We start from the raw sequence: 26506 nt of genomic DNA, 5'->3' as shown, positions 1-26506 counted from the left end.
ATGCATTTTATTTATATGTCACTTTAAATTGTTCTAAAAATAAAAATTCATTTCTTTTTATAAGATTTAGTCACTTAATTGATAACATGTCATAAACAGAATTAAACGCACCTGTGTCTGATAGAGAGGGTACAACATATTGACCAGTTCCTCGGTGAGGGCCACATCCTCTACAGTGGAAGCATGGCATCTACTCCCGCAACATGTACACGAATGAGATGTCCCACCATCCTCGTCTGCATCAGTGTCTACACCAGAAGATACACCCTGGCAGGTGGGGCACATATGCTGAATGGGCTAGCTCGTGCCAAATGATGCATGAGGTGCTGCTGATGAAGGAGGTGCCGCCGAGGAAGGAGGTGCTGTTGATGAAGGAGGTGTCGCTAATGAAGGAGGTGCTATAGGTGCTAGTACATCCTCTGCTCCGACCAGTTGTGTCACATGCTGAACAATGACATCAGTCAATGATGCAGCTGCCTGAAGAGTCTGTAATTCCATAGATTCCTTCAAGGATATAGGGACAGTGACATGAACCATGGGTTTAGGAGTTGTACGCCTCCTATGTTGTGGATCTACCACCCTATGGGCCCCAGGTCTATCCTACACAGAGCCTCTCCCTCTACCCTAAAATTGTCGGATGTCAAAGTAATTTAGCTTCTCGTCGAGGATAAACTCACAATACAACTTTCTCAAAAAATATAGAGGCACCTCCCAATTATTACAAGGTGGTTGGTCAAAGATCATATACCACCTATCCCAAAAAGCATCTTTCAACCTAGCATGAACACACCAATGTATAGGAAACCGAGTCGTATTTAGTTCTAGGTTGTTACTGGTAACAGGATCGCTGAAAAGAGCACATATGTCAGCTTTAACTATGCCCTTTTTCTTCACTTGATCATATGACAACCCATCCGCATAAAATGCTCGACATCTATCCCTCCATGAACCCCATTTCGTAACCTTCCTAGATATCTCATTTGCACTATTAGCCATTGTTTCTAGTGTTCTGGCAAGAGTTGAGTGGTACTCAAGCTTAGAGGTCCTCAACCTATTCACCAAAATAAAAATTTGGGCACTATTTTGTGTAAGCCAATTGATGAGATCCTCTTGTATGGCATCTACATGATCTAATGGAGGATGTGGAAGGTTTCGGGGTGGTGGTGGTTGTTGAGGAGCAGCATTTTCAGGATTTTGAGGGTTTTCTTGTTTCTCTTGTGCAATGTTAATAGGGTTTTCTTGTGTTGCTTGTGCAGGAGGAGGTCTTTGTTGTCTATTTCGTTTTTGGGGATTGCTTGAAGAATCTGACATCAAATTAATAAAAACAAAACTTAAATAAATTTAAAAACCCTAATTTAATTAAAATGCAAAGAAAAATAATCAAACAAATCAAATCTTACCTATTCGACGGGTTGCCATTGTTAAAAATTGATTTTGATGACAGGAAAATGAAAAATTGTTGCACCCGTGCGGGTTCGATGCTCTTTTTTGCTTTTCCTTGCTGCTGTTCCATGGGTTTTGGCGTTGAAAATGGCCAAAACCCGTGGCCTAACAAAAAGAAATATGTTTCTCAAAACCCGTATGGGTTTTGAGAAACTTTAAATTTTTTTATTTTAAAAAAATGTTCCTCAAAACCCATACGGATTTTGAGGAACTTGTAGGATTTGAGAAATACAAATCCACAGAACCCAAAAGAAACCTGCATGCAAGAAACCTGTCACAGAGAAAGAGAGAGAACGAATGCAAGGGTTTTGGCTCTGACAAAGTGAAAAGATTTATTATCAGAGAAAAATGAATCTAGAATATGACAATAATATAAGAGATCAATCCTTATAAAGGAGATCAACACCGAAAGGAAAACCTAACCCTAAGGTGAGAGCATTTAATAATTAAATATTAATTATTAAATGACTAATGTATGCATAAAGAGAAATCTTAAGAGGAGAGTAAAGTTAATTAATTACTTTACTCTAACACCCCCCCCTTAAGATGAGCTACAATGCAGCTACAAACAATGCAGAAGAAAGCAAAGGAACTACAATGCAAAAGAGGGTCCCGGCAACAAGGCCTGATCAGGTACCCTAATACAAGAAAATCTCTATAAAGCGGAGTAAAGGAGAAAACCCAGTGGGAAAAAACTCCTCTCCAAAAAGAGATACAGAAACATACTGAAAAGAAAACATGAAGGAAGGAAGGCCTCACTGAGACCCCCCAAGGACAACTTCCTTCACCCCAACCATGGAGTGCAACTAAAGATAGCACGGAGATGCCAAAGGTTTAGTGAAGATGTCTGCAACCTGCTCCTCTGTAGGAATATACTCCAAGATGAGAGAACCATCCTGAATCAATTATCTGATGAAGTGCATGTGGATTTCAATATGCTTTGTCCGCTGATGCTCCACTGGGTTGCGAGAAATGTGAATGGCACTTTGATTGTCACACCAAAGAGTAGTGGGACAATCTGGAGGAAACCCAAACTCTGTCATCGACTGCCGAAGCCATAAAACCTCCTGACGGGCTAACACTGTTGCACGGTACTCAGCCTCTGTAGATGATAATGCAATAGCAGACTGCTTCTTGCAAGACCATGTAATAGGACTAGAACCAAGGCAAAAAACGAAGCAAGAAGTAGACTTTTGATCATTGACATCACCAGCCCAATCGGAGTCAGTGAAGCCAATGATGTGAGGGGATCCTGAAGTGTAGTGAATGCCATAATGTGTGGTGCCCCGAATGTACCTCAAAATACGTTTGGCTGCTTGCCAATGGCTCTCATGAGGATCATGGGAGAACCGAGAGACAAGGCCAATCGCAAAGGAAAGATCAGGACGAGAATGTGTCAGGTACAACAAACTGCCAACCAACTACCTGTATAAAGTGGGGTCTACTGAAGGAGTAGAGCAATTGGAAGACAAAACAACACCTGACTGAAATGGAGTGGGGGCAGACTTGCAATCAAGCATGCCAAATTGCTGAAGCATATCAAGAGCATACTTCTCCTGAAATATGGAAATCCCATCCGAAGACTGAATAACCTGTAGACCCAGAAAGAAGTGCAAGAGACCAAGATCTGTCATCTCAAACTGCTCCATCAAAGCTCTCTGAACACTCTAAATCATGGAGGATAAGCTACCTGTAAGAATGAGATCATCTACATATAGCACAAGAATCAAAAGATCACCCTCTTGATGCTGAATATACACAGTGTGATCGGAATGACAGCGTGTGAAATGAGAGGAAAGCAGGAAAGAGTCCAACTTCTCATACCAAGCCCTGGGGGCTTGTTTGAGACCATACAATGAACGACGAAGTCTGCAAACCAAAGAAGTGTCCTGCACAAATCCCTGAGGCTGCTCCATATAGATCTCCTCATGTAGGTCTCCATGCAAGAAGGCACTCTTCACATCCATCTGAAACACTGTCCATCCCTGTGAAGCTGCAAGTGAAAGTACCAGGCGTATAGAATTCATCTTGGCAATAGGAGCAAAGGTCTCAGAGTAGTCAATACCCTCTACCTGAGAAAACCCCTTCGCAACAAGACGGGCCTTATACTTATCAATAGAACCATCTGCAGCATACTTGGTACGATACACCCACTTGCACCAAACCAACTTTCTTCCCTTAGGAAGAGGACAAAGATCCCAAGTATGATTCTTCATCAAAGAAGAATACTCCTCATCCATGGCCCTATCCCACTCAAGGTGTCCTGTCACCTCTGAAAACTTTTGAGGATCATCTGAAAGGGCATGACTCAAAAGACTAGAACCAGATGTCTGAGCACGAGTGCGACGAGTATCTGAAGGATCACCTGCCAAAGAACCAGCTGCATCAACAGTATCACGGGCCCACTTCGGCAAAGACGGAGCAACTGGTGGTGGTGGAGAAGGTGGATCATCATCTACATCATCCTCAAGAGATAAGTAATCCTCAAGAGATGAAGAGGAAGGAGTAGGCAATGAGGGAGAAGCTGGGGATGGAGAATCCATCTGAGGATAGCACTCATCAAACTGGACATCCCGTCGAAATAGGACCTCTCTGGAATCAGGATCAAACAACCTGTATGCCTTAACATCCTCACAGTAGCCAACAAATATGAGTGGTTGGCTCTTCCTCTCCATGGCTTTCCGCTGAGCATCAGGAATAAATGCCCAAGCCTCACTACCAAAAACTCAGAATGTAGAAACATCAAGCTTGACATGGGTCCAAGCCTCCTCAGGAGTCATATGTCGCAATGCCTTATGAGGCATCCGATTTTGAATATAATTGGCACAATTGACTGCCTCAGCCCAAAATGAAGAACTCATAGCTCGAGACTGTATCATACAATTTGCCATCTCCCGTAAGGTTCTGTTCTTTCTCTCAGCAACACCATTCTGCTGAGGGGTGTAAGGAACTGTAAACTAATGTTGTAAACCATGCTCAATGCAAAAATCTCTGAAAGCCTAATTTACATACTCCCCCCCATTATCTATGCGTATCCTCCTGATAGAAAGTCCAGATTGCTTCTCCACAAATGTCTTAAAAATCCTGAAGGAGTCAAAGACATCAGACTTGTACTTAAGAAAGTACACCCATGTACATCTGGAGAAGTCATCAATAAAAGTGAGCACATAACAGGCCCCTGAAAAAGAAAGAGTCAGAAAGGACATAAGATCATTGTGTACCAACTCTAGGGCTGCCCTAGCACGAGAGGCTCGACCCTTAGGAAAAGGCTCTCGATGATGTTTGCCAAGGACACAACCACGACATACACCATCCATACAAGAAATTTGTGGAAGCCCAATCACAAGTGCCTGTGTACTCATCTACTGTATATATCTGTAATTGACATGGCCAAAACGCTCATGCCAAAGCCTGCTCACTGAATCTGCATGTGCTATAAGAGAGGAACCAACAGTGTCTAAACTCTCAAAGCCATCAAAACTATATAAGTGAGATGCAGAATCCACACTCCCAGTAGCCACAACCAAGTCAGGATCATGAAGATCTCAAATAACCACATCATGAGGTGAGAACTCAACTGTCTTACCAGAGCCAGAGTGGCAAATCTGATAAACGGATAGAAGGTTTGTCGAAATGTCAAGAACTAAAAGCACATCCTGAAGACAACCACCATCCAATGAAACAGTACCAGAACCCTAAACGGAAAGTTGTGCTGAGTCACCAACTGCAATATGTCTAGTGTCTGTAGGGGCAAGAGCGGTGACCAAATCCTCTATGTGTGTCATATGGTGAGAGGCACCAGAATCTAAAATCCAAGTGGATGCGGAGGACAATGCTCGTGCAGAAAGAGCATGACCTTTCCCTATGGGTTGTGAAGGAGGTTGTGGTGCATTGATATTATGCTGCTGCATGGCTTCCTCCAAAGCCTCTAAACGTTTCCAACACCTAGAAATGAGATGTCCTTCCTTGCCACAAAAACTGCAAGGATCACCAGATTTCTTCTTAGTCTTGGAGGAAGACTCACCAGACTTTGAAGATTTGCCCTATTTAGAATTGGACTGTGGTTTTGAATCAAACTTAGGTGGTGGCTTGGAGGGATTCTCACTAGCCTCTAAATCTTTCTTAAGCTTCGGTTTTTGCTTCTGTTTTCCTTTGGAGGACTGGGCTACCAATGCTTGGTTCTGTGAACCTGAAAGTGAATCCAACTGCTTAAGCTTAGCTTGCTCACGAGTCAGACGATCACAAAAGACCTCAAAAGAAGGCATGACATGTCGAGCACCCAAGGCATCCATGGTGGAATAGAAGGTCGAAGAGAAGATCTGAAATGGACCCCGAAGCTTGGAGAGGATCAAGAAAATGCACTCTGTATCAGTCTTAGTCTTACCACAACCCTGCAAGATAGATCTTTGTTGTTTGAACTTCATCAGAAAGTCCTCAATAAAGGGAAATGAATCAGGTACCAAGGAAGTTAACTCTGCCTCAAGCTGCAAAGCTCTGAACTCGTTGATAGTACCAAAAAGTCCTTCAAACTTGGTCCAAATGGCTTGAGGAGTGAGACAACCCTCAAAATGAAACTGGAGACTATCGGAAATGTGTAAAGCCATCAATCCCATAGCCTAATCCATATTGTTCTTGTGCTGCATAACCTCAAAGGGACGTGTCAACTGAGGTTGAATCTCATCCAAACAGGACCATAACCCTCTAGACTAGAGAAGAGTCATCATGCGACCCTTCCAAGTGTGGTAATTATGCGGTGTGAGAGAGTCAATAGGTTTGTCGACCATCCTGTGAACTGTGCCTCAACTGCTCTGAATTTTTTAATTATTATTAAGTGGTCTTTCAGAACTAGACAAAAGATGTAGAAGGGGTTTGATTGTTTTGTATTGGTGTTTATATATTCTGGTTTTCTGATGTAAATAACAAAAAGCAAGAAAAACACCCCCCCACAATGCAAAAAAAATAATCCCCAGTACAAACTGAAAGCTGGAAAATGATAGAAAGCAGTAACGGGTTGAGACAAAATTTTGAGCATCTGAACAATTTACTAATGAAATAGACTGTAGATCTAGAAAGAGCACAGAACCACCTTTCTGACGCCTATTCGCTTTCAAAAAACGGAGCAAAAACGAGCAAGTTATGCCCCTCGAAGTGCAAAAAGGCTCATCAGACTTTGACTTCGAAAAAATGCAATCAAACTCGAGAAATTTGAAAAAATTCCTATACCATTAGATCAGGCTCGGAGTCATCTTTCCAACGCCTATTTGTTTTCGAAAAACGGAGATAGGACGCCCAAGTTATGCCCGATTTTGTAAAACAGCTCCAAAAGAGCCCAAATAGGCCCTTATAGCCCTCAAGGGCTTAAAAAAAGGAAGCCCCTGGTCTGCTGGGCGACCAAGAGCTAGCGCAGGGTCCAGCGGCGCGCGGGCGGCGCAGGGGCGGCGGTCGTCGTTGGGCGGCGCGGCGATGGTTACCGCCTGCGGCGCGGGCCGGAGAGTGGCGGCGCCCTTTGTAAATAGTGGCGCCTTTGTTTTTTTTAAAAAAAACTGCACTGTTTATGATTTTTTTTTTAAAAAAAATTTATATTTCTGCCTCGAACTGCGTGCCCTAAGGTCGTACGGCCTTGGGGCATAAAAAAATTTGCCTTCTGGAGCAACTGTGTCCAAATCGGATGAATTTTATATGGAAATAGGGGTTTTTGGGCGCTACGAGCTCAACGGTGAGGTCCGTTTGGGCTCAAAGTGCACCAAAAAAAAATACCCCCTATTCCAAAATAAAAAACAGAAGACAAACACAGATCTGATGCAACCAAAACCTGGATCTCAAAATCTTTCAAAAGTCTGAACAAGCTGCAGCAGATCTAGCTCTAATACCATGTAGGATTTGAGAAATACAAATCCACATAACCCAAAAGAAACCTGCATGCAAGAAACCTGTCACAGAGAAAGAGAGAGAACGAATGCAAGGGTTTTGGCTCTGACAAAGTGAAAAGATTTATTATCAGAGAAAAATGAATCTAGAATATGACAATAATACAAGAGATCAATCCTTATAAAGGAGATCAACACCGAAAGGAAAACCTAACCCTAAGGTGAGAGCATTTAATAATTAAATATTAATTATTAAATGACTAATGTATGCATAAAGAGAAATCTTAAGAGGAGAGTAAAGTTAATTAATTACTTTACTCTAATAGAACTTTTGGTTTTTTTAATTGTTTTTTATCTAGGCTTGGTAAGGCTTGGTGTTACCAAGCCTAACACGTTTTTGAAATTTTAGAACCCGTACGGGTTATGAAAAAATTTGTTTTTTTGGGCATGTGGCCACTTTTCTGTTCACCATCTTGGTGCACTTACCCAGTGTAGTGCTATTACCAAATCAGCAAGACCCTGTTGTTCTATAACAATTAAAACAGTTAAATTCCTTAACCGGGTAAGCTTTAACAGGCTTGGTGTTTTCTAAATCCTCTAACTAGGTGATCCATTAGCTTGGATTTGAAATCCTCTATCAAGGTTACTCCTAATAGGGTATTGCCTTTAACAGGGTATTGTAGTCAATCCCTTAACCAGGTGGTCCTTAACCAGATCTGTTCCTAACAGGACATTTTTGTAAAGCTTCTAACAAGGCTTGGCTCCTAATAGGGTGAACTTCAGAAGAGTTCAGAATACTTGTGGGTATTCATCCCCATCGTGGTTTTTCCCATTTGGGTTTCCACGTCAAAAATCATTGTGTCAAGTGGTGAATGATTTTGTGGTTATGTTTTGATATGGTTAATATGTTTAACTCGTAAAGCCACTTAGATGTGTTAAGATGACCGGAAGTGATTTGAAATGTGCTATTACTAATGTTAGTAAAGTGGTTTGATGTTTTGGTTCAATGGTATATGAGTTTCAGATATGTTACACTGTTATATTGGTATTTTAGTCAACCGGTAAACTTGACAGTGCAATTGCAATTTATAGTACAGTGTTTAAACCGGTTAGTTCAGTGATTGATTTATGAGTTGGGTTTGAGTTTGGTGAAATTTTAGTTTGTTTTCTATCTACTAAACCACCCCCCCCCCCTCTCAGTAGTTGACCGGATCATTATTGATTGATCGTATCATCAATAAATAGGTCCTAATCGAGCATGGGGATGAGAACACTAAGGTGAGGGCCCCAAATGCAGTCAAAATTGCAAAGGGTGCAATTTTAGGACACTACAGTACCATTTAATTAAATAATTATGATGAAATGATAAAATATATAAAATTTGACGTTAAGTGATCACTATGAAATACTTGTATGTAGGAAATGAGTTGTTCAAAGGATCAATTGTGGATGTTCCATGTACAAAAGAACTTTCTTATGGCAGAATGCATTGGACACACCAATTTAGGAAATAGAATGTGTAGGACACAAAAAACTATCCAACATAACATTATGCATGTAATTAAGACAGATGAAACATGCTACCACAATATAGTACACACACAAGATAAGCTCCCATATGGGAAGCTAAAAACCTAATTTTGGGAGATGAATAATTGTGTATAGGGAATCAATATTTACCCTAGATCAAACCTCATTCTAGTAGTTCTTAAAATTATTCATTCAACTATACATTCATGTCAAGGATAATTCTACTTTTTTGTCCCTTCTATAACCAATCAACTCTTCATGGAATAGGGTGAGTGAGAATCTTCAACCCAAATTTTGCACCATCTCTATGGACACCCAGTCATTAGTATTGCCTCTATCAATGATCAAATTGAAGCATTTATTTCTTGAATTACACATAGCTTAGAATGTGTCTTATATTTTTGTGTGGGTTTAACAAAACCTTATGCATCAATAGATTCTCTTTAGTTTCGAGTTTGGCATTTCAACTCCATTAGTTTATAAACTTGCATGTTAAGCTTGTACAACGTTACATTTATATGTGTGGCCTTTCTCTCACATACCATCTAGATACTTGATCATGTGGTGACTTTCTTGGCAACATTTAAAGTGGGTCCTTATGGTAACTTTTTCATGACTCCATCTTCTATCTCAACCTCTTAATAATATTTCATGCTTCGCCCTCAATGCAATACCATTATTTTTTTGCGTTCCCTATGTACAGAGTTATTCCTTCCTATTCTCTACTCACTCTTCCCATTCATTTCCCTATTACCTTTTTTTTTTTAATGGGACAACCTTTTTCAATTTGAGCACAAGTCAGTATGCCTCCTCAACAAACCCAATGGTAAGCAAACACGTCTCATCCTAGATGTAGATGCATAATCTATTTTCACACCTTATCACTTTCTCAATGTTGTATTCCACATCACCATGTATGCATATTCTATAGAATTCGTATATTCCTCCATTGATGTTTCTCATTAGAATAGGTTTTGGATCTTCTTGTGTAGATCCAACACATAGTTGGTTGGTGTCTTTGGAGTGACTTTCAAGAAGCTCCTAGGATACATTGTATCGAACAAAGGAATTGAGGTTGATCATGCAAAGATAAAATCAATCATGGAGATGCCACCTCCTAAGAACGTCATCCAATTGAGAACATTACAAGGGAAGCTACAGTCAATCCATCGATTCATTGCACAATTGGCCGATAAATGTCATCCCTTCACACATCTGCTACATAAGAATGTCCACTTCAAATAGGAAGAGAACTACCAACAAGCATTCTAGCAACTTAAGGACTACCTGATGACACCACCATCTCTAGACATGCCCTTTTTATTATACATATTAGCTACGGCTATGACCTTAGGGGTGTTACTAGCACAACATAATGCAGAAGGAAAGAATGTACAATATATGACATTTCTTGTGTAGATCCAACACATATTTTGTTGGCACAAAGTTCCTCTTCAAATTGGCCACGATGTGATCCTACTACAAGGTTTCGTGCTTATCCTCTTGCGCATAAATTTTCTAGACCAAGTCACACTACAAGGCAACATTTTCTTTCAAATTTTTGTTAGCATGTTTGACTCTTCTTAAGTCCTCAATTACTTTAAACTCAAATTGTATCTTCAACTCATTGATCTAGTGAATTAACTCTTATAGATTTAAGCTTTCTTATTAGTTAGGAAGATCAAACCTTGGATTTATCCTAGACTTAAACAAAGAAATGGTGAATTTTTCTTGTATTCTTGTACTCTTCACCATAAACATCTACAATACCTCCTTGTATGTCATGGTTTTCTCTCTCATCTTCACTAATATCATCTATCACCACAAAACTTCTTCATTGTGTGGTTTCAATAGCTTTAAATTGAGCATGAATGTTTTCCAATACATCAACTATATTTACAACACATGATTCTTGTTGGTTTCTTGTACCTCTTCTTCTTACTATGTGAACCATCTTCATTGGCTCCCCTATATAATAATAGCTTACACAAAATATTTATTAATGGAGCTATCGTGAGTTTGCCTTTAAGACTCAAATGATAAAGGTTCAATACCAAACTAGTGCAATAGTTGCTTGAGAGTTGAATTGACCACAATTAAACAAGCACTCAAAGGAGACAAATACAATTAAAATAAGGAGAAAATAACAAACATTTAAAAAATGATTAAAAATAGTGGAAATAATATAGGGCCACCAATATGTGAAACCTAAATCACATCAATTCCCAATCCTAGAGATATTCATGCAAGGGTCCTACAACTATAATTATACTCTGAGCTCTACTAAAATCCTAATTATGTCTTTAATATAGCCAACCACAACCTAGCCAATGCATTCAAATGAACAAAAGTTCTCATCATATAACATATGCCACTTGTATTGATGTCACATATGATAGAAATTAGTTTCTAAAAACACGATCAAAATAGTAGCTCGACCAATAGAGTTCCATATAATAAAGAATAATTTGGACATTATCTAATAAATTTAAACTAACATTCATCTTACTCTAGAATTGGCATGCTAACCTAAAAGATCTAATTGAAATATTCTAATAAAATAGAAAATTCCCTAACATTTGACATTAGTTGATCACTGTGAAGTACACATGAAGGAATTGAATTGTGCAAAGGATCAATGATGAATCTTCCACACACAAGAAATTTCCTATGGTAGAATGAATTGGGTGTGTTGATAGGCAATAGACTATGTTGGGTACCAAAAGTTACCCAACACAGCATGATGTAGGAAATTAAGCCACCACATGGAAAACTACCACCACAACATAGGGTACACACACAAGATAAGCTCCCAAATGGGAAGGTAGATATCTATTTTTTAATTATGCAAAACTTGTGCCAACTTGAAAATGTTCCTACATCAACATGAAGGGGTGATGATACTCAAAAAGAAAAAAGAAAAGGGTAGATTTATACAAGTGGTAAAAAAAATACCTACACAAGCAATATATGAGGTTTTAGATTGCAAAAAATGAAATGGCAATCAACATAGCAACATGTTTCAAATCTTTTGAAATCCTTAGAGCTCTTTTGTAAATAAGTTGAGATGTAAGTCAACACTAAAAAAACTATGATTTTGATCTTCTCATGTTGAAGGAAAAAAAAATCATGTTGAGGGAAACCTACTTGAGACAATCACAAAATATAAACACTTGTTGCTTGATTTCACTAAAAAATGTAGCTAGGAAACTTGCATAATGAAGAGAACTCAAGGTGGGGGAGAGCACTATAATCTCTACAAAATAGGTTCAAAGATGTTATTTGTGGAACTAAAAAATCACTATAGTCTTTTTTTAATTGCTAGTAGTGCTTGTGGTAGTTTATGGATGTGATATTTGGGGTAGTGGTCTACTCAGTGTAAGATTGAGACAAATTAGAAAAAAAAATCATAAACACTTAATTATGAGCAACTTCAAGATTAAGTGTCAATCCAATATAAAATAATCTTAGTAGAAATAAGTATATTTCCAATAGAAACAACAATAATGTTTTGATTTCCAAGCTACATGAAGAAAATAGAGAACGTGAGGAATTTTAAAATAATACTAGTGGGAATAAGTACCTTTCCAATCGAGACAATAATAATGATTTGATTTGTAGACCACATTAAGTTAATAGAGAAGATGGAGGGGGATAGATTGCTAAAAGCAATAATGGGAGAGGAGTCAAAAAAGTGGACATGGATGAAGAAAAATTATGAATTAATAAGTGGGATATCAAATTGTGAAGCATCAATTAAAAGATTAAAATTAATGTGAGTGAAAAGCTTAAATTAAGTGTGCTGGAAAAACAACTTGGAATGAAAAAAGCAAATACTATATGATCAGGTTCAATCCTATTTATGAATATGGTCAAAAACCTAGATAGGGTGAAAATCAAATGGAAAACGAAGATACTCATAGTCCAACTAAGAACTAGTTGACACCAACTCAAATGTGTGACAAATAGTTGAAAGGTCCCTAAAGAGAGTTAGAAAGAAAGAATATGTATTTTCTATATTCAAACAAGATTGAATCAAAATAACAATATATCATAAAATACTCCACATACAATGATATTCAAAAAATACCTCATGATAACTTACAAAAGAAATCATTGTCTATCATTTTTGAAAAGATTGAAAAAAAAAAAGCAAGAAAATAAAAGATCTTACGTTTCCTTGAACTCTCATACATCGTGATGATGAATCACAGAATGTGATCCGAAACATTAATGAAAAAATTTACACACAATCAAATCCAAAAACTTGCATACAAAATGAAAATAAAACCTCATTGAGATTTTTTTACCATTCTATATAAGGATGACAGCATCTCTGTTCACAGCATCTCTGTTCAGATTACACCCACCCTTGGAATCGTCAAAAATGTACACCCTAGTGTTTCTTACTTTTACACAAAACAACAACGGCTAGTAGTGTCAGGATTGATAATCACCCAACCTTGGTATGCGCGCCATTGTGGGGGCAACTCTAGCAAAAGCAGGGAGAGCTTAGCTTAGGTATAATACCCATTTCAATTTACCGTGGATTCTCATCAGAGTTTAATGGGGAGTTTAGGAGTCCAAGGAGTAATCTCAATAATTGAATTGCTAAGGTCCAAGCCCTTAGCCAATCCTTCAATGCCTTTGATTACAAGTCATGAGAATGCACGGAATAGAGGGACCCTCCCCATCATCAATACTTTTGTTTTGGCTTTGTGCAGAATCTCAGAAAACTTAATAATGGGGATAAATGCATTTGGATTTGAGAAAGTAAATCCTGAGGGCCCTGCCTCCATTCATTCGCCCATCTCTCTTTATTTCTACAGTGGGCTTTCACATCAGTCTTAGCTGGCTTGGGCTGTTCTGCATATCAATCCTATGCATTAGCCCAACTCATTCCATTCCCGTGAGTATCTTCAGTCCAGGATGAAGAGCGGTGGATCAGCAGCCCCTATTTATACCCCATGGCTTCAGTCTTGTGATACAGCAAAGAAAGAAGGAAGTTTGTTCTTGAAAGGTCACAAGCATGAAGTTGGGTTTGGTGGTGTTGTCCTTGTTGGTTTTGAGCTCTGTGACCTCTGTGAGTTGTGAGGATGAGGATGGGTCTGCCAAGGTGTTTGATGAAAATTTTAAGGTGATGTGGGCAGAGGACCATGTTAGGACCTCTGAAAATGGTCATGTATGGCATCTCAGTCTTGATCAGATATCAGGTTGGTTATTTTGGTTTATGTGTAATCTTGTTTGATGTAGATGAAGTGTAAAATTATTGTAACTTTGAAATCTAAATGAAGTGTTGAATATATATCTATGTGCAGGATCTGGATTCCAGTCAAAGCATAAGTACAGGTTTGGATGGTTCAGTATGAAGCTTAAGCTTGTGCCAGGGGACTCTGCAGGCGTGGTCACTGCTTACTATGTAAGTTTTTAGCTTTCCAATTTGGGAAAAGCTCTGAACTGATCACTTTCATTGTTTAAGAAATATAATAGGGAAGCAAATGGATTCTACCATTTCAAACTTATTTTGTATCAACATTTCAGATCACACTGTGATTTATCATTAGGGTGATACAGAGTTAAGCAGGCAAAATAAATTCTACAAAATAAATTCTACATAATCTGAAATCAAGAAACTAATCTGCTTAATATTATGGATTGTGCAAATCTGATGTGTTTACCATTTGGGAAAAGCTCTAAACTGTTAGCTTCCATTGTTTAAGAAATATAAGATGCAGCAAATTAGTTTCTGGACTCAACATGTCAAATTTATTTTGCATCAACTTTTTCTGTGATTCATAGTCTGAGTAATAAAGATTTAAAGAGACAAAATGAATTCAACGTAATCAAATCTAGAAACTAATTTGCACAATATTATGAATTGTGGAAATCTAATGTATTTAAATATACTATGATTTGACACTGTGGAATTGATATGGGTGGTTTCTACTCTACTGTGTACAGATGTCTTCTAACAATGACATGAATAGAGATGAACTGGACTTTGAATTCTTGGGTAATAGAAGTGGACAGCCATATGCCCTGCAGACCAACATCTATGCCAAAGGTGTGGGTGGGAGAGAGCAGAGGCATATTCTCTGGTTTGACCCCACTCAGGAATTTCACACCTACTCAATCCTCTGGAACTCTCATCAGATAGTGTATGTCTGACATTCTTTGAGTTATTTGTTTTTCAGAGTTTGTAAGTGAGTTCATGCCTTCCTTAGGCTGAAATTGTTGGGTTTTGCAGGTTTTTTGTGGACCAAATTCCAGTGAGAGTGCACAGGCACACCAAGGCTACAACCCATGTGTTTCCAAGAGAACAGGGGATGTACATGTTTTCAAGCATTTGGAATGCAGATGACTGGGCTACCAGAGGTGGATTGGAAAAAACAAACTGGGCAGCAGCTCCTTTTGTTTCTTCTTACAAGAAATTCCATGCTCTGGGCTGCAAATGGGAGGATTCATTCCCTGCATGTATTGCTACCAGTAATGAGAAATGGTGGGATGAGCCAGTTGCATGGAGTTTGAATGAGAAGCACAAGGAAGATTACAGATGGGTGAAGAGCAAATTCATGGTGTATGATTACTGCTCTGATAAATCTCGATTCTCCACACAACCTGTTGAGTGTTCTATTCCTCCCTGGGAATAACTTCACCTCTTATTCCTCTTCTGCAGAAGCCATAGCTAATGCAAATCTTAGCTCTGTATATGTTGTCCTTGGTTTGACTGGTTGGTGTATGTAGTAATTTCATTACGTAGCCTTGAACTGCTCATTGTATATATTGTTAAAATCGAACTTTTATGTGTTTTTACGTGTTATTAGAAATAAACGCGTGCGACCATTTTTTAATTATATATATTACACCCTGTATATTTCTAATGATTGATGTCCTCATATAAAGCTGTCTTGGTTTTAAGGTAAATTTAAAGTGTTTTAAATGCAATAATTAATTTGTAATCAATATGTTTTTGCGTAAATATAGTTCATGATATTAGGTATCATTTATTTAAAAATAATAATTTTGATTTACGAATTTATTTGTCATCATTTTAAATTAGATTTTGGGTGTGAATTGACATAAATCATTTTTCAATTGTGAAAGTCACTTTTATAAATGTAAATTTAAAATTAAAATCAAAGTCTTGCCAACCTTTTCATTATTCAAAATGAGCACACATTGTGTTTATTTGTGTGCATAGTTATAGTATTTAAGTAAATCCACTCATTCATTTCAAATAACCTAGGGCATTCATATTGAACTCTAGTAGAGTTTGATTTGTAAGGGAGATAAAAAAGAATATAGAGTATCGTCAAGGAATTACATCGGCATATGTCATCTCAGGTATTCTACATGTGATTGTTTGTCTTTGAATCTTTTGCCCAAATCTATAAAACTAATCTCTCAGGGGTTTGACCAAAGAGAACTTGATCCTTGTTATTGACATGTTCCCCTAAAGTTGTTCCCCAACAGAGTTTACTTTAGTGGCGAATATTCGCCAATGGCGAATTTTTCACGTCGGCCATGTCAGAAATGGCGAATATTTTGTACCGTCTAGGGGTGGCCATGTCACCAGAACATTATCAATTTCCGTCAAAGTCATGGCCCGATCGCCATATGTTTTATGCAATTAAATGTTTCTATGAGATGATTTCGCCAATACAATATATGGTGGACACACGGTAAATTTAATTGTTTCGCGTACACTCTCCGAGGTTGCCTTAATAGATGACCTTAATTCGCCTATAGGCATGTGAAGATTTGTTAGCCAGGGGGACCCAATTCGCCCGACATCTTGCCGACGCGTGTCTCCATTCACCCCAACTTTCGCCAACTATATTGTATTCGCCTATTATTTGGACGACCTATAATCGCCTCGAAAATTACACAAGTCGTGTTATAGTTACGCGGGATTCGCCAAATATTTGTATACCATATAAAATTCCCGCGGAATTCGCCATATAAGGATTGGTATAAATACATGCAAAGATCAGATCTATCTCAACACAATCTGGTGGGTTCTAGGCTCTGAATTCTAATCAGTAGCGAAGTTTCAGACCAAGGAAAATCATTGTTGTTGATTGTATTGGCGACTGCTAGTGACCTAAAGCCTAAAGGTGAGTGATCATATTTTTGAATGGTTTATTATACATTATAGTCTATTATTGCTTCTTCAGCAAATTGATATTTTTTTGGTAGCCTTTATTTCGTTGGAGATGTCGAACAGGAAGAGGGGTAGGAAACCTGAATGTGGGGAAGGTCAAGAGAGGCCAACAAAAAGCAGAGTGTTGTCTTCGTACTTTGGCATTAGAAAAGATTGTGGTACTGGTGAAAATCAGGAAGGTACATCATCACAAGTACAAGTACAAAATTCGCCACCTGCACCACATGTTGAAGACGGCGGCGAACCTGATATCTCAGATCAGGATTATCTTGAAGAAGATTATCTGGTAGATACCCAAGTTAGCCGGAATGATGTAATCAACTTGGGTGATAATGCCATTGATGATAATACACGGAAGGGGAAAAGAAAAGCCATACCAAAAAAGGGTGAACCACAATCAAAAAAGGATTGGGAGTGGGATATGTCAGTGAGGAATTTTCAAATTAATTGTGCATCAAAGTATCCATTCATTGAACCAGTCGAGAATCCAATTGAAGGCGAGCCTCCAATAGAATGCAGGTGTAAGATTTGCACTTGGAAACATAACAAGGAAATTAGGTTGCAACTAAAATTTGACACCATAGAAAAGCATATGGGTAAAGTTTATGAAAAACAAATGATAGACGAGGTTGAAAAATCAGTGATAAGATGAAAAACAAAGGATGAATGTAAGCATGTGAGGAATGTCGAAGAGTATTATTTTCATGAGAAATTACAAACGAAGCCTGCTGAAGTTAAAGGTTCTATTGAAGCTGTTTTTTGAAAAGCAATGCAAATAGAACAACTGGGAAAAGTTGTTCAGTTAAGCGTTGTTTTTCATATTTTGAGCAGAGGGCGTGCTATGACATATTTCCCATCAATTAGTGGTTTATTACACTTGTTGAAAGTTCCTAACTATCCTAATAGACACTGGTTAGTAAACAGTGGATGGGAATGGGCAAGTTGTCTTGCTGAGGTTGAAAAAGAAGATGTACAGGAAAAAATAAGAGAGTCAAACTTCATTGCATTTTCTTTAGACGAAGTTACGACAGTAAACAATACTTCATGGGTATGCATGCATGTTTATATTGTAGAGAATCATACCCACCAACCTCATCTACTATTTGTTGCTAAAATGAAGGAGAGTGCGACAGCGGAAAATTTATTTTAACTAGTAAAGAGAAGTTTAATTGAATATGGAGGTATGGATGACATGATGGTAGCCAAAAAATTGGTTTGTGTTGGAGCAGATGGAGCTTCGGTAATGCAAGGTCACAGGAATGGTCTTTGTACAAAGATTGAAACTTCATTTGCACCGTGCATCACTGCAATTCACTGCATGGCTCACAGAATGAATCTAGCTTTTGGAATTGTGAGCAAGTTTGCTTCGGTTAAAAAAATTGAAATTCTAATCAGAGAGCTCTACTCACACTTCTGTCGAAGTCCTAAACGATTTATGGAATTTCAACACTTTGCTGATGGATTAACTGATGGGAACAAGCTTCTCAAGGATAATGATAACAAATGGATCTCTTTGGATGGTCCAACGCATCGAGTGTTTTCAGAATATCCATCCTTGATTGGACTATTTCACACAACTCGCGACAAATCAGATCAACCGAAATTTCCTGAACTTCTTGGCAGGTTAAGTAATTTAGAGACACTCTTAACTTTAGCAACTCTTCTGCCCATGCTAGAGGAAATGAGGAATATTATGAAGGTTGCACAAAAAAGAGCTCTGTATATTGCAGAATATGCTACGCTGCATAAGATGACATGCATGACCCTCAACAATCTCTACCGAAATCAACCAACACTATCTGATGAAAAATTTGTTAAGTGGCAGACACTCACAGATTTGAACAATCCTGATAACTTTTTACAAATCGGTGCAGACAAGGAGGTATGTGCCAATGTACGGGGAGTTGAGATACCAATGCACTTCTATGCCACGGTCGACCCGGAGGAACCAAGAAAGTGCCCCAAGAAGAAACTAGCAAGAGTTACAAAGGAAGATTTCGACAAGATTGTTGAGACTGTAACTACTTCTGTGAAGAAAATTGCATATGATCTTTCCTCACAAATTAGAAGCAGATTCCCTCCTGACAACCTACTCGAAGCCATGTCTATTGTGTTTCCTCATTATTGGAGCCTCAACAGTGCATCTGATTTTCGAAGTAAGCTACTGACTTTGATAAAACAATTTTGCATATCCAGAGAATTTAATGGAGTAACTATAAATGGAATATTAGACGAAACTCATCTTCGAGAGCAATCATCTCGGTTTACATACACTATGAAACAACAATATGCCATAATGGAGAACCCCCGCGAAGAGGGATCAGTAACAAGGCTTTGGAAATATATAGCTGAGAACCCATCCTTGCGTGATTCCATGACAGAATATGTGAAGCTTGATGATTTATGTCTTACCTTGATATTGGGTTCGGTGGAAGATGAGAGAGTTTTCAGTGCTTTGGGGTTCCTAAAATCAAAGCTAAGAAACAAACTAGACAAAAATTTGGAAAATTGCTTGAGGCTCTATACATCTAGGTATGATGTCCACACTTTTCCTTACGATAGGGCACTGCAAATCTGGAGGTCCAAATGTGAAAGAAGAGGTTTGGGCAACACTTCAAACCAAAGTGCCAGTGGGACTACTGGACCTAATGGTAGCATTGAGATGCAGTGCAGCGAAGACATGCAGACTTGGACTCGGAGTGAAGAAACCATAGACGAGAATCAAAATCAAGAAAGCACTGAATTTGATGAGGATGAATGGCAACTGTAAGAGATTGGTATTTATTAATCTTATTACTGTATCTCATCATTCATATTACAAAAGCATATTATTTTTTGCAATTAGAATTTAATATTGATTTGTAATTGTATTTTTCAACTTTCTATTTCCAGATTTAAAATAGCATAATAATAAAAAACCATAATGTGTTTATTGATACAATTACAGAGATGTTTATTGTTTATTTATACATGTTTGAGTCTCAAATCTGTGTGATACATTTCAGAACCATATGATACAATTCATTCAATAGAAATACACATGTAGAGAACTTAGATTTTCATTAATTCTTTCAAAATATAGCCATATGATACAATTTATTCAATAGTGATACACCAATCTGTGTGATTCTCCATGCCAATTGCAAAAGTGAATACAAAGTTTCAGAACCCTTTGCAAAAGACCCTGAATTCCCTTTTATAGAAACAAGATAGCAACAACAACTCCTGTGTGATTCTCCAATGTCTATGCAAAAGTGAATACAAAGTTTCAGAACCCTTTGCAAAATTGCAAATGACCCTGAATTCCCTTTTATAGAAACAAGGGAGCAACAACAGCTTCAGGTCGAATTGCGAGTTTGCAACATGTGAACACTGAACATCAAAATCACAAACTCAGCACATATTTATATGGCCATCACAGGCCGTATTAGCATTTAACATCTGGTACATGTTTGATGTCTTCTGTTCAAAAAACAGAGTTCAAAATTAAATATTAATTCACGCCATGACAAATCAAACATAGATAATAGCAGTGCCTAAAACCTACTAATCAGAAATAGAGAATGAATAAATGTTAAAGTAAGGGAGAATTTGAGAATCCAAATTTACTGGCTGAAGTTTTGCACTGTGCATCATAGATTCATAGGTTGGATTAGCAAAATAGCAATAGCGAGTGCATCATAGATTCATAGGCTGGATTAGCAAAATAGCAAACAGAAAAAACATAAAACCTTGAAATTAAGAATAAAAGAAGAAAATTGTGCAATACATACTATGATTCTTAAGAATTATGTGCCAGTTTTTGTAGGGTGCTCCACTCTTCGTCTGATGGAAGGTCAATATTCTGTAAACTATGGAAAGTCAACTCCAACTTCGTCAACATTCCATGTTTAGAAGATTTACTTGACATCATTGTTTCATCCAATACCGAAATTAGAGTTGTAAATGGTTGGATGAATTCCAGAAAGCTTTCAGGAGTTGTGTCCTTTGGAAGCAAGTCTAAATCAGACTTCATTTTTATCTCCGTGATTTTTTTGTAAGCTTCTTCTCCAATGAATTTATTTGATGTGTCAACAGGCTTAGGCAAACCAAGTTTAATCAAATTGTTTTTCTTTTCTTGCAGCTTCGCTATCTTTTTTCCACAACTTTCCATGACTTCTGGTGTTTCCCTTAGCTTCTGGCATTTTTGAATGATAGATGATGTCTTAACTGTGGCATCAATGTGGCTCTTAATTCCCTTGGATGCCAAGTAGCTGTCACTGGAACTGTAGACTACTTTCAGAATATTTTTTGTCATTTCCTCTTTTGAATAAACATGTGTGCTCTTCTCATAGTGCCCTTTGATTTTTATAAAAATTTGTCTCATACTTTCAGTGAATTGAAATCATTCACACAACTTCTCACTCCTCTACATTATTTGCCGCCAAATGTTTTCTTGTATATACTTCGTTGTATTTTTCATGTTATCTTTCAATCTATCCTCCAAAATTTTTATTTTATCATTTGCATTGTGCAGGTCTTCTTTCATTTGTGCACATTTTTTTCTTTCTTCCTCTACTTCCTCTTGCAAATGTTTTTCTTTTTCCTTCCCATGATCCAATAGGTCCTATAATTTTCTCATTTCGGTGGTAGCAGACTCATAACTTTTGTATAATTTTTGAAAATTGGCTTTTTCCTCAACAATTTTTTTACTGTTTTTAGCCAATTTTTCTGTCAGGTCCTTCAATTCTGCATCCATCTTCTCCTACTTTGGAATTTCTACTACAGAGCCCGAATTTTTTTATCTTTTTCTGTAAATCATTGCACTTGCTATCTGCTGCTTTCCTCCTTGATTTTTCGTTTTCCAGGTCTGCCTGTAACTTTTCTATTTGTTTCTCTAGTTTATTTTTTTCTCTCTCCACCTTTAGCAGTGAAGTGTAGACCACTTCGTTAATCCTTTTTGACACACTAATTTTGTCCACATTATGTACTTTGGAAAAATCCATTTGGAGGGTGCTAACTTGAAATTGAGAGGGATCTATCTGACTGTGTGGTGGATTTTTATCTTTAGATGGGTCCGGGGGCATAACAACCATGAACTCCATCATATCTTTATGTGGGTCATATGTTGGAAATACCCTGTTCCTTGCAGGCTGTTCGTTTACAACTTCAGACACGGAATTCCTATGAAATGCTTTCTTTTTTTCTTTATTTGCTTTTGTTGTGTGTTCATATTTTTCATAGTAATCACGAAATTGAAAATATGGGCTTGCTGAAGCAATTGAATGTTTGAAAGGTGACATAGGAATACCATAGGCTCCAATTCCACTTATTCCTGTGGTTTAAACTAATGCTTGACCAGGATTACCAACAACAGTTCCTGATGTTGTCCCACTCCCACTGACACTTTCATGTGTAGTTTTCATAGTCTTTTGAGGTGTCTGATCTGAAGTTGCAAATGATTGATTCCTAGTGTCAGTGGCACTTGATATAGGATTCTCAATAGTATGAGATTGAGTATCTACCTCTAGTGGCCTCTTGTGAGAGATATTTTGATGTTGCCCTTGTCCAACACCAAGACAACTAGTATCAGTAGTAGTACCCATGCCAACCCCACCAATCACAGTGGCACTTGACTAAACAATAATAGGAATACTATCCCCAGATTCCCCACCAGTGGCAATGGTACTTGATTCACCACCAATGGGAATACCATGATGTGGTGGTGGACATGGTGGTTGTGGATTTGAACCTGAAACAAATGTAGGTGGACCCTGAGGGTAATGAGTAGTACCTATCTGTGATGAATCTGAAGAATCAAGTCCAATGACTGGTTTAAGATGACCTTTTGATTTTGACTGTGATGGAAGTTGTACCTGAAGTGGATACCAAATGCCATCTCCTCTGGGACCTAGACCACCACCTTCAAAACCCATTTTTTCCACAAGGTTTGCCCCTTTGCTATATTTTTCTTTCATGGACTCACTGACTCCACCTAATATTTTCGGGACTGTAGTAGTTGTTGGAGGGGGCTCAACGGCAACCTCGTGCTCATCATCATCACCTTCAGTCCCGCCATGCTCCATATCCCACAATTTGCTAAACTATGCATCCTCGTCGATGCTCTCAAATTCTGCACTTGTCTTTGGTTCACCGAGATTCCTCCTCATATTCCAAAAATCATTTATTTTGGTTTGAGTGAAATAATTCTCTTTATATTCGTGCAGAATTGATTTGGGAATAGATTTGTTAGATGGATTAGCAGATTTTAGGTAGAAATTGTAGGACCTCCTATTTTGGATGCCCTGGCCCTCCTCTTTTGTCCTCTCTGTGTGCATTTGCAATGCCATAATTTGTGATAAAATTTCTTCTTTGAAATGTTTTTGTCAGCTGCAATTTTCTCCATCTCTTTTTTAACCTTATCTCAGGAGTCCATGTTTCTAAGCTTTTCTAGCAATGGTTTACTTTCATGTTGACATAACGCTGAAGAGCTCCCATTTTTCTTAAGCCTTTCTTGAACTACACCGATTGGATCATACTGCCAGAGACCCTCATCACCAAAGTTAAAAACTCTCAAAAAATCATGTGCCACATTGAATGCTTTTCTCTCAAATGTGAACCCTCCACATGAGAATGGCAAGGAAGGAAATATGCTCTTCTTTTGCTGACCATGGAAGTGCCTATCTATGCTCTCCAATTGCCGTACATACTCTAATGCAAATACCCTGTCTGTCACATGTATTGGAAGTCTGTATGGTTTTATTGCCGATCCGTAAAACCTTAACACAGTGAATTCTTCCATGAAGAACCAGCCAGCCAATTCTATTTGACTTCCGAGTTGAATGCAATCTCTACAAGACACAGGCAACCTAGGCATTGGAGTGCTTGTAATTTCATTATACATTGGTGCCAAAAAGAAGTCTACAAAATGGTTGTAGTTCTTCTTGTTATCATGCATCCTTATCTTTGGCGTCCAATCATATATTGGACACTCTATTCTCTTCCCAGTCTTTTCATCAATCTTATAGCTCACAATTTGAAGCTTGTTGGTCTCGAATATTGCACGATACTTGGATAGAAGGAGATAGCACAAGTAGGATGAGAACCTAAATGTCTTACAGGAACCTTTTTTTATCATTAGTAATTGTTTTTGCATGGATTGAACAACGTGCTCAACAAAATTATATCTTACTGGCTAACCTACACAATGGATATTATAAATCATTTCAAGAAGGCTTGCACCCACTTCCCTATCATTTTCCAATCCCAGGCAAAACGACAGCAAGGAAATAGTATCCCCAACCCATGGAACAAAAATGTTAGAATCATAAGGAGGCTTATGATTCTGATCCAACACAATACCAGTACCACTCTTTATTAGAGCTTCGATAAATGAATCTCTGTGACTTGGATCGAGACTCTCATAATTCCCTGCCAGCTTTTCAAGGTCAATTTGGACGTTTGAGTTTTGGGCTTCAAATCCTAGGTTCAACAAACGAGCAAATTCTCCCTCGTTTATAAATAGAATTTCCTCTTTTGTATTTTTATTGAAAATTGCTTTTTTATCTTCATCATAATTTTCGACGCAAACCATGACAAAATCGGAGCAAGGGAATACTTCAAGAAACACCATGTTTCCCAATCCAACATCCCACGATGCGATTTTATTTGTTTTTTGTTGTAACATTGGGTTGAAAACAGTAAATTTTACCCTGTTTGCATTTCTCGCCTTACTAGATAATGTATATCTAATATCTATGATACGCTTTTCACCATGGATAGCAAGGTCATGAATATCATGGTATTCATCAGTGAAACCTGGTGTTTTAACCAGTTCGGTTAGGTACATTTTGTTTTTCACTTGGCTTCTTGTTGAACTATTGCTTCCCGTTTTCCCCATCACTATTATTGTCAATAATTCAAAATAATGCTAGATAAAAACCTGAAAATGCTAACCCTCAAATTGGACCACGAGATTACCAAAAGCTAAAAAGGCGGGATGTAGGTGTTCTAGATTTTACCCGGAAATTGGAATTTCTATTTCACTAGATTAGCGCAGACAGTCTCTGTTGCAACTTGCATTCCTCAATCTAGTAGTTGTTTCTGAATCTCCCTCGATTCAAAGGTTTGTCCAAGAAATGAAAGATGATTATGATTTACGAGTCTCTTATTTTGAAAACTCTGAAAAGTAGAAAAGTAAAACCTAAAGGGCAAAATATCTAGAATCATGTTGTAATTTTATTAATTACTATTAACAACTATTCGATGTCGAAGGACAAAAAATTCATTACTTCAGTATAAATTCTGAGGACATTATGAATCATGTTGTATAAATTTTGAGGACATTAAATGTAATACGTTCAATTCCGGGCGAAGTTCTCCCAAATGTGTTCACTTCCCACATTTGAGCTGAAATCCACCCTAAGCCATTTATCTTTGCTCATCCAACGGATGAGGGACCAAGGTACCTGTTGTGACTTTACGGGTCTATTTTTTAAGTCTGTTTAATAATTTTAAACTTCCGCCTGAAAAAGTGCTTTATAGAGTTACTTATATTTAATTAAATTTAAAATGTTTCAATTCTAGGCGAAGTTCTCCCAAATGTGTTCACTTCCCACATTCGGGCCGAAATCCACCCTAAGTCGTTGATCTTTGCTCATCCAATGGATGAGGGACCAAGGTACCTGTTGTGACTTTACGGGTTTGATTTTTAAGTCTGTTTAATAATTTTAAACTTATGCCCGAAAAAGTGCTTTAATGACTTAATTATATTTAATTAAATTTAAAACGTTTCAATTCCGGGCGAAGTTCTCCCAAATGTGTTCACTTCCCATATTCGGGCCGAATTTCACCCTAAGCCGTTGATCTTTGCTCATCCAACGGACGATGGTACCTGTTGTCAGTTGTCGTGGGTCCCATGACTTCTACCAGTTTTCAGGCACGTCACCATACTCGTGTCACTTTTTCGGGCAAAGTTCTCAGAAATCTATTCACTTCCCACATTCACCCTGAAATCCACCCTAAGCCATTGATCTTTGATCATCTGACGGTCGATGGTACCTGTTTTAACATGTAGTGGGTCCCACGATTTGTGCCATTTTTCTGGCACGTCACCATAATCGTGTCACTTTTCGGGTTTGATTTGTAGTCTATTTAATCATTTTAAACCTTCACCCGAAAAAGAGATTTATAGTCTATAGACTATAGACTTAATTCAATTTAATTAAATTTAAAATGTTCAATTCCAGGCAATAGTTTGAGATAACTATTAAATATAATGTTAATATTATTTGTAATTAAAGATGTGCAATAGTTTGAGATAACTATTAAATATAATGTTAATATTATTTGTAAAAAATTGAAATTCAAAAATAGTATAAAACATGAAACTTAGTTTCTAGAATAAAACAAATAACTAAATAAAAATAAAAAATTTGATATACAATTTGAAAGGTAAAAGTTTAATATTAAAAAGAAAACATTCAATATTAAATCTAAAATATTAATTTAAAGCTTAACAAAA

General features: G+C 37.7%; 1 protein-coding gene across 1 annotated transcript; it reads left to right on the top strand.

Annotated features, from left to right (window-relative positions):
* The first annotated feature begins 13642 nt into the window (after positions 1-13642).
* On the top strand, positions 13643-15696 carry LOC131067151 (probable xyloglucan endotransglucosylase/hydrolase protein 8). Its single transcript, XM_058002089.2, has 4 exons — positions 13643-14053; positions 14159-14259; positions 14802-14998; positions 15088-15696. The coding sequence occupies exons 1-4, from the start codon at positions 13870-13872 to the stop codon at positions 15488-15490; spliced, it is 885 nt and encodes a 294-aa protein (XP_057858072.2). The 5' UTR covers positions 13643-13869; the 3' UTR covers positions 15491-15696.
* The last annotated feature ends 10810 nt before the right edge of the window (positions 15697-26506 follow it).

Source organism: Cryptomeria japonica, chromosome 11 (genome assembly GCF_030272615.1).
Source record: "Cryptomeria japonica chromosome 11, Sugi_1.0, whole genome shotgun sequence".
In the NCBI taxonomy this organism is placed as follows: domain Eukaryota; kingdom Viridiplantae; phylum Streptophyta; class Pinopsida; order Cupressales; family Cupressaceae; genus Cryptomeria; species Cryptomeria japonica.
The sequence above is the reverse complement of the archived record's forward strand: the minus strand, read 5'-3'. Positions and strand labels throughout refer to the sequence as shown.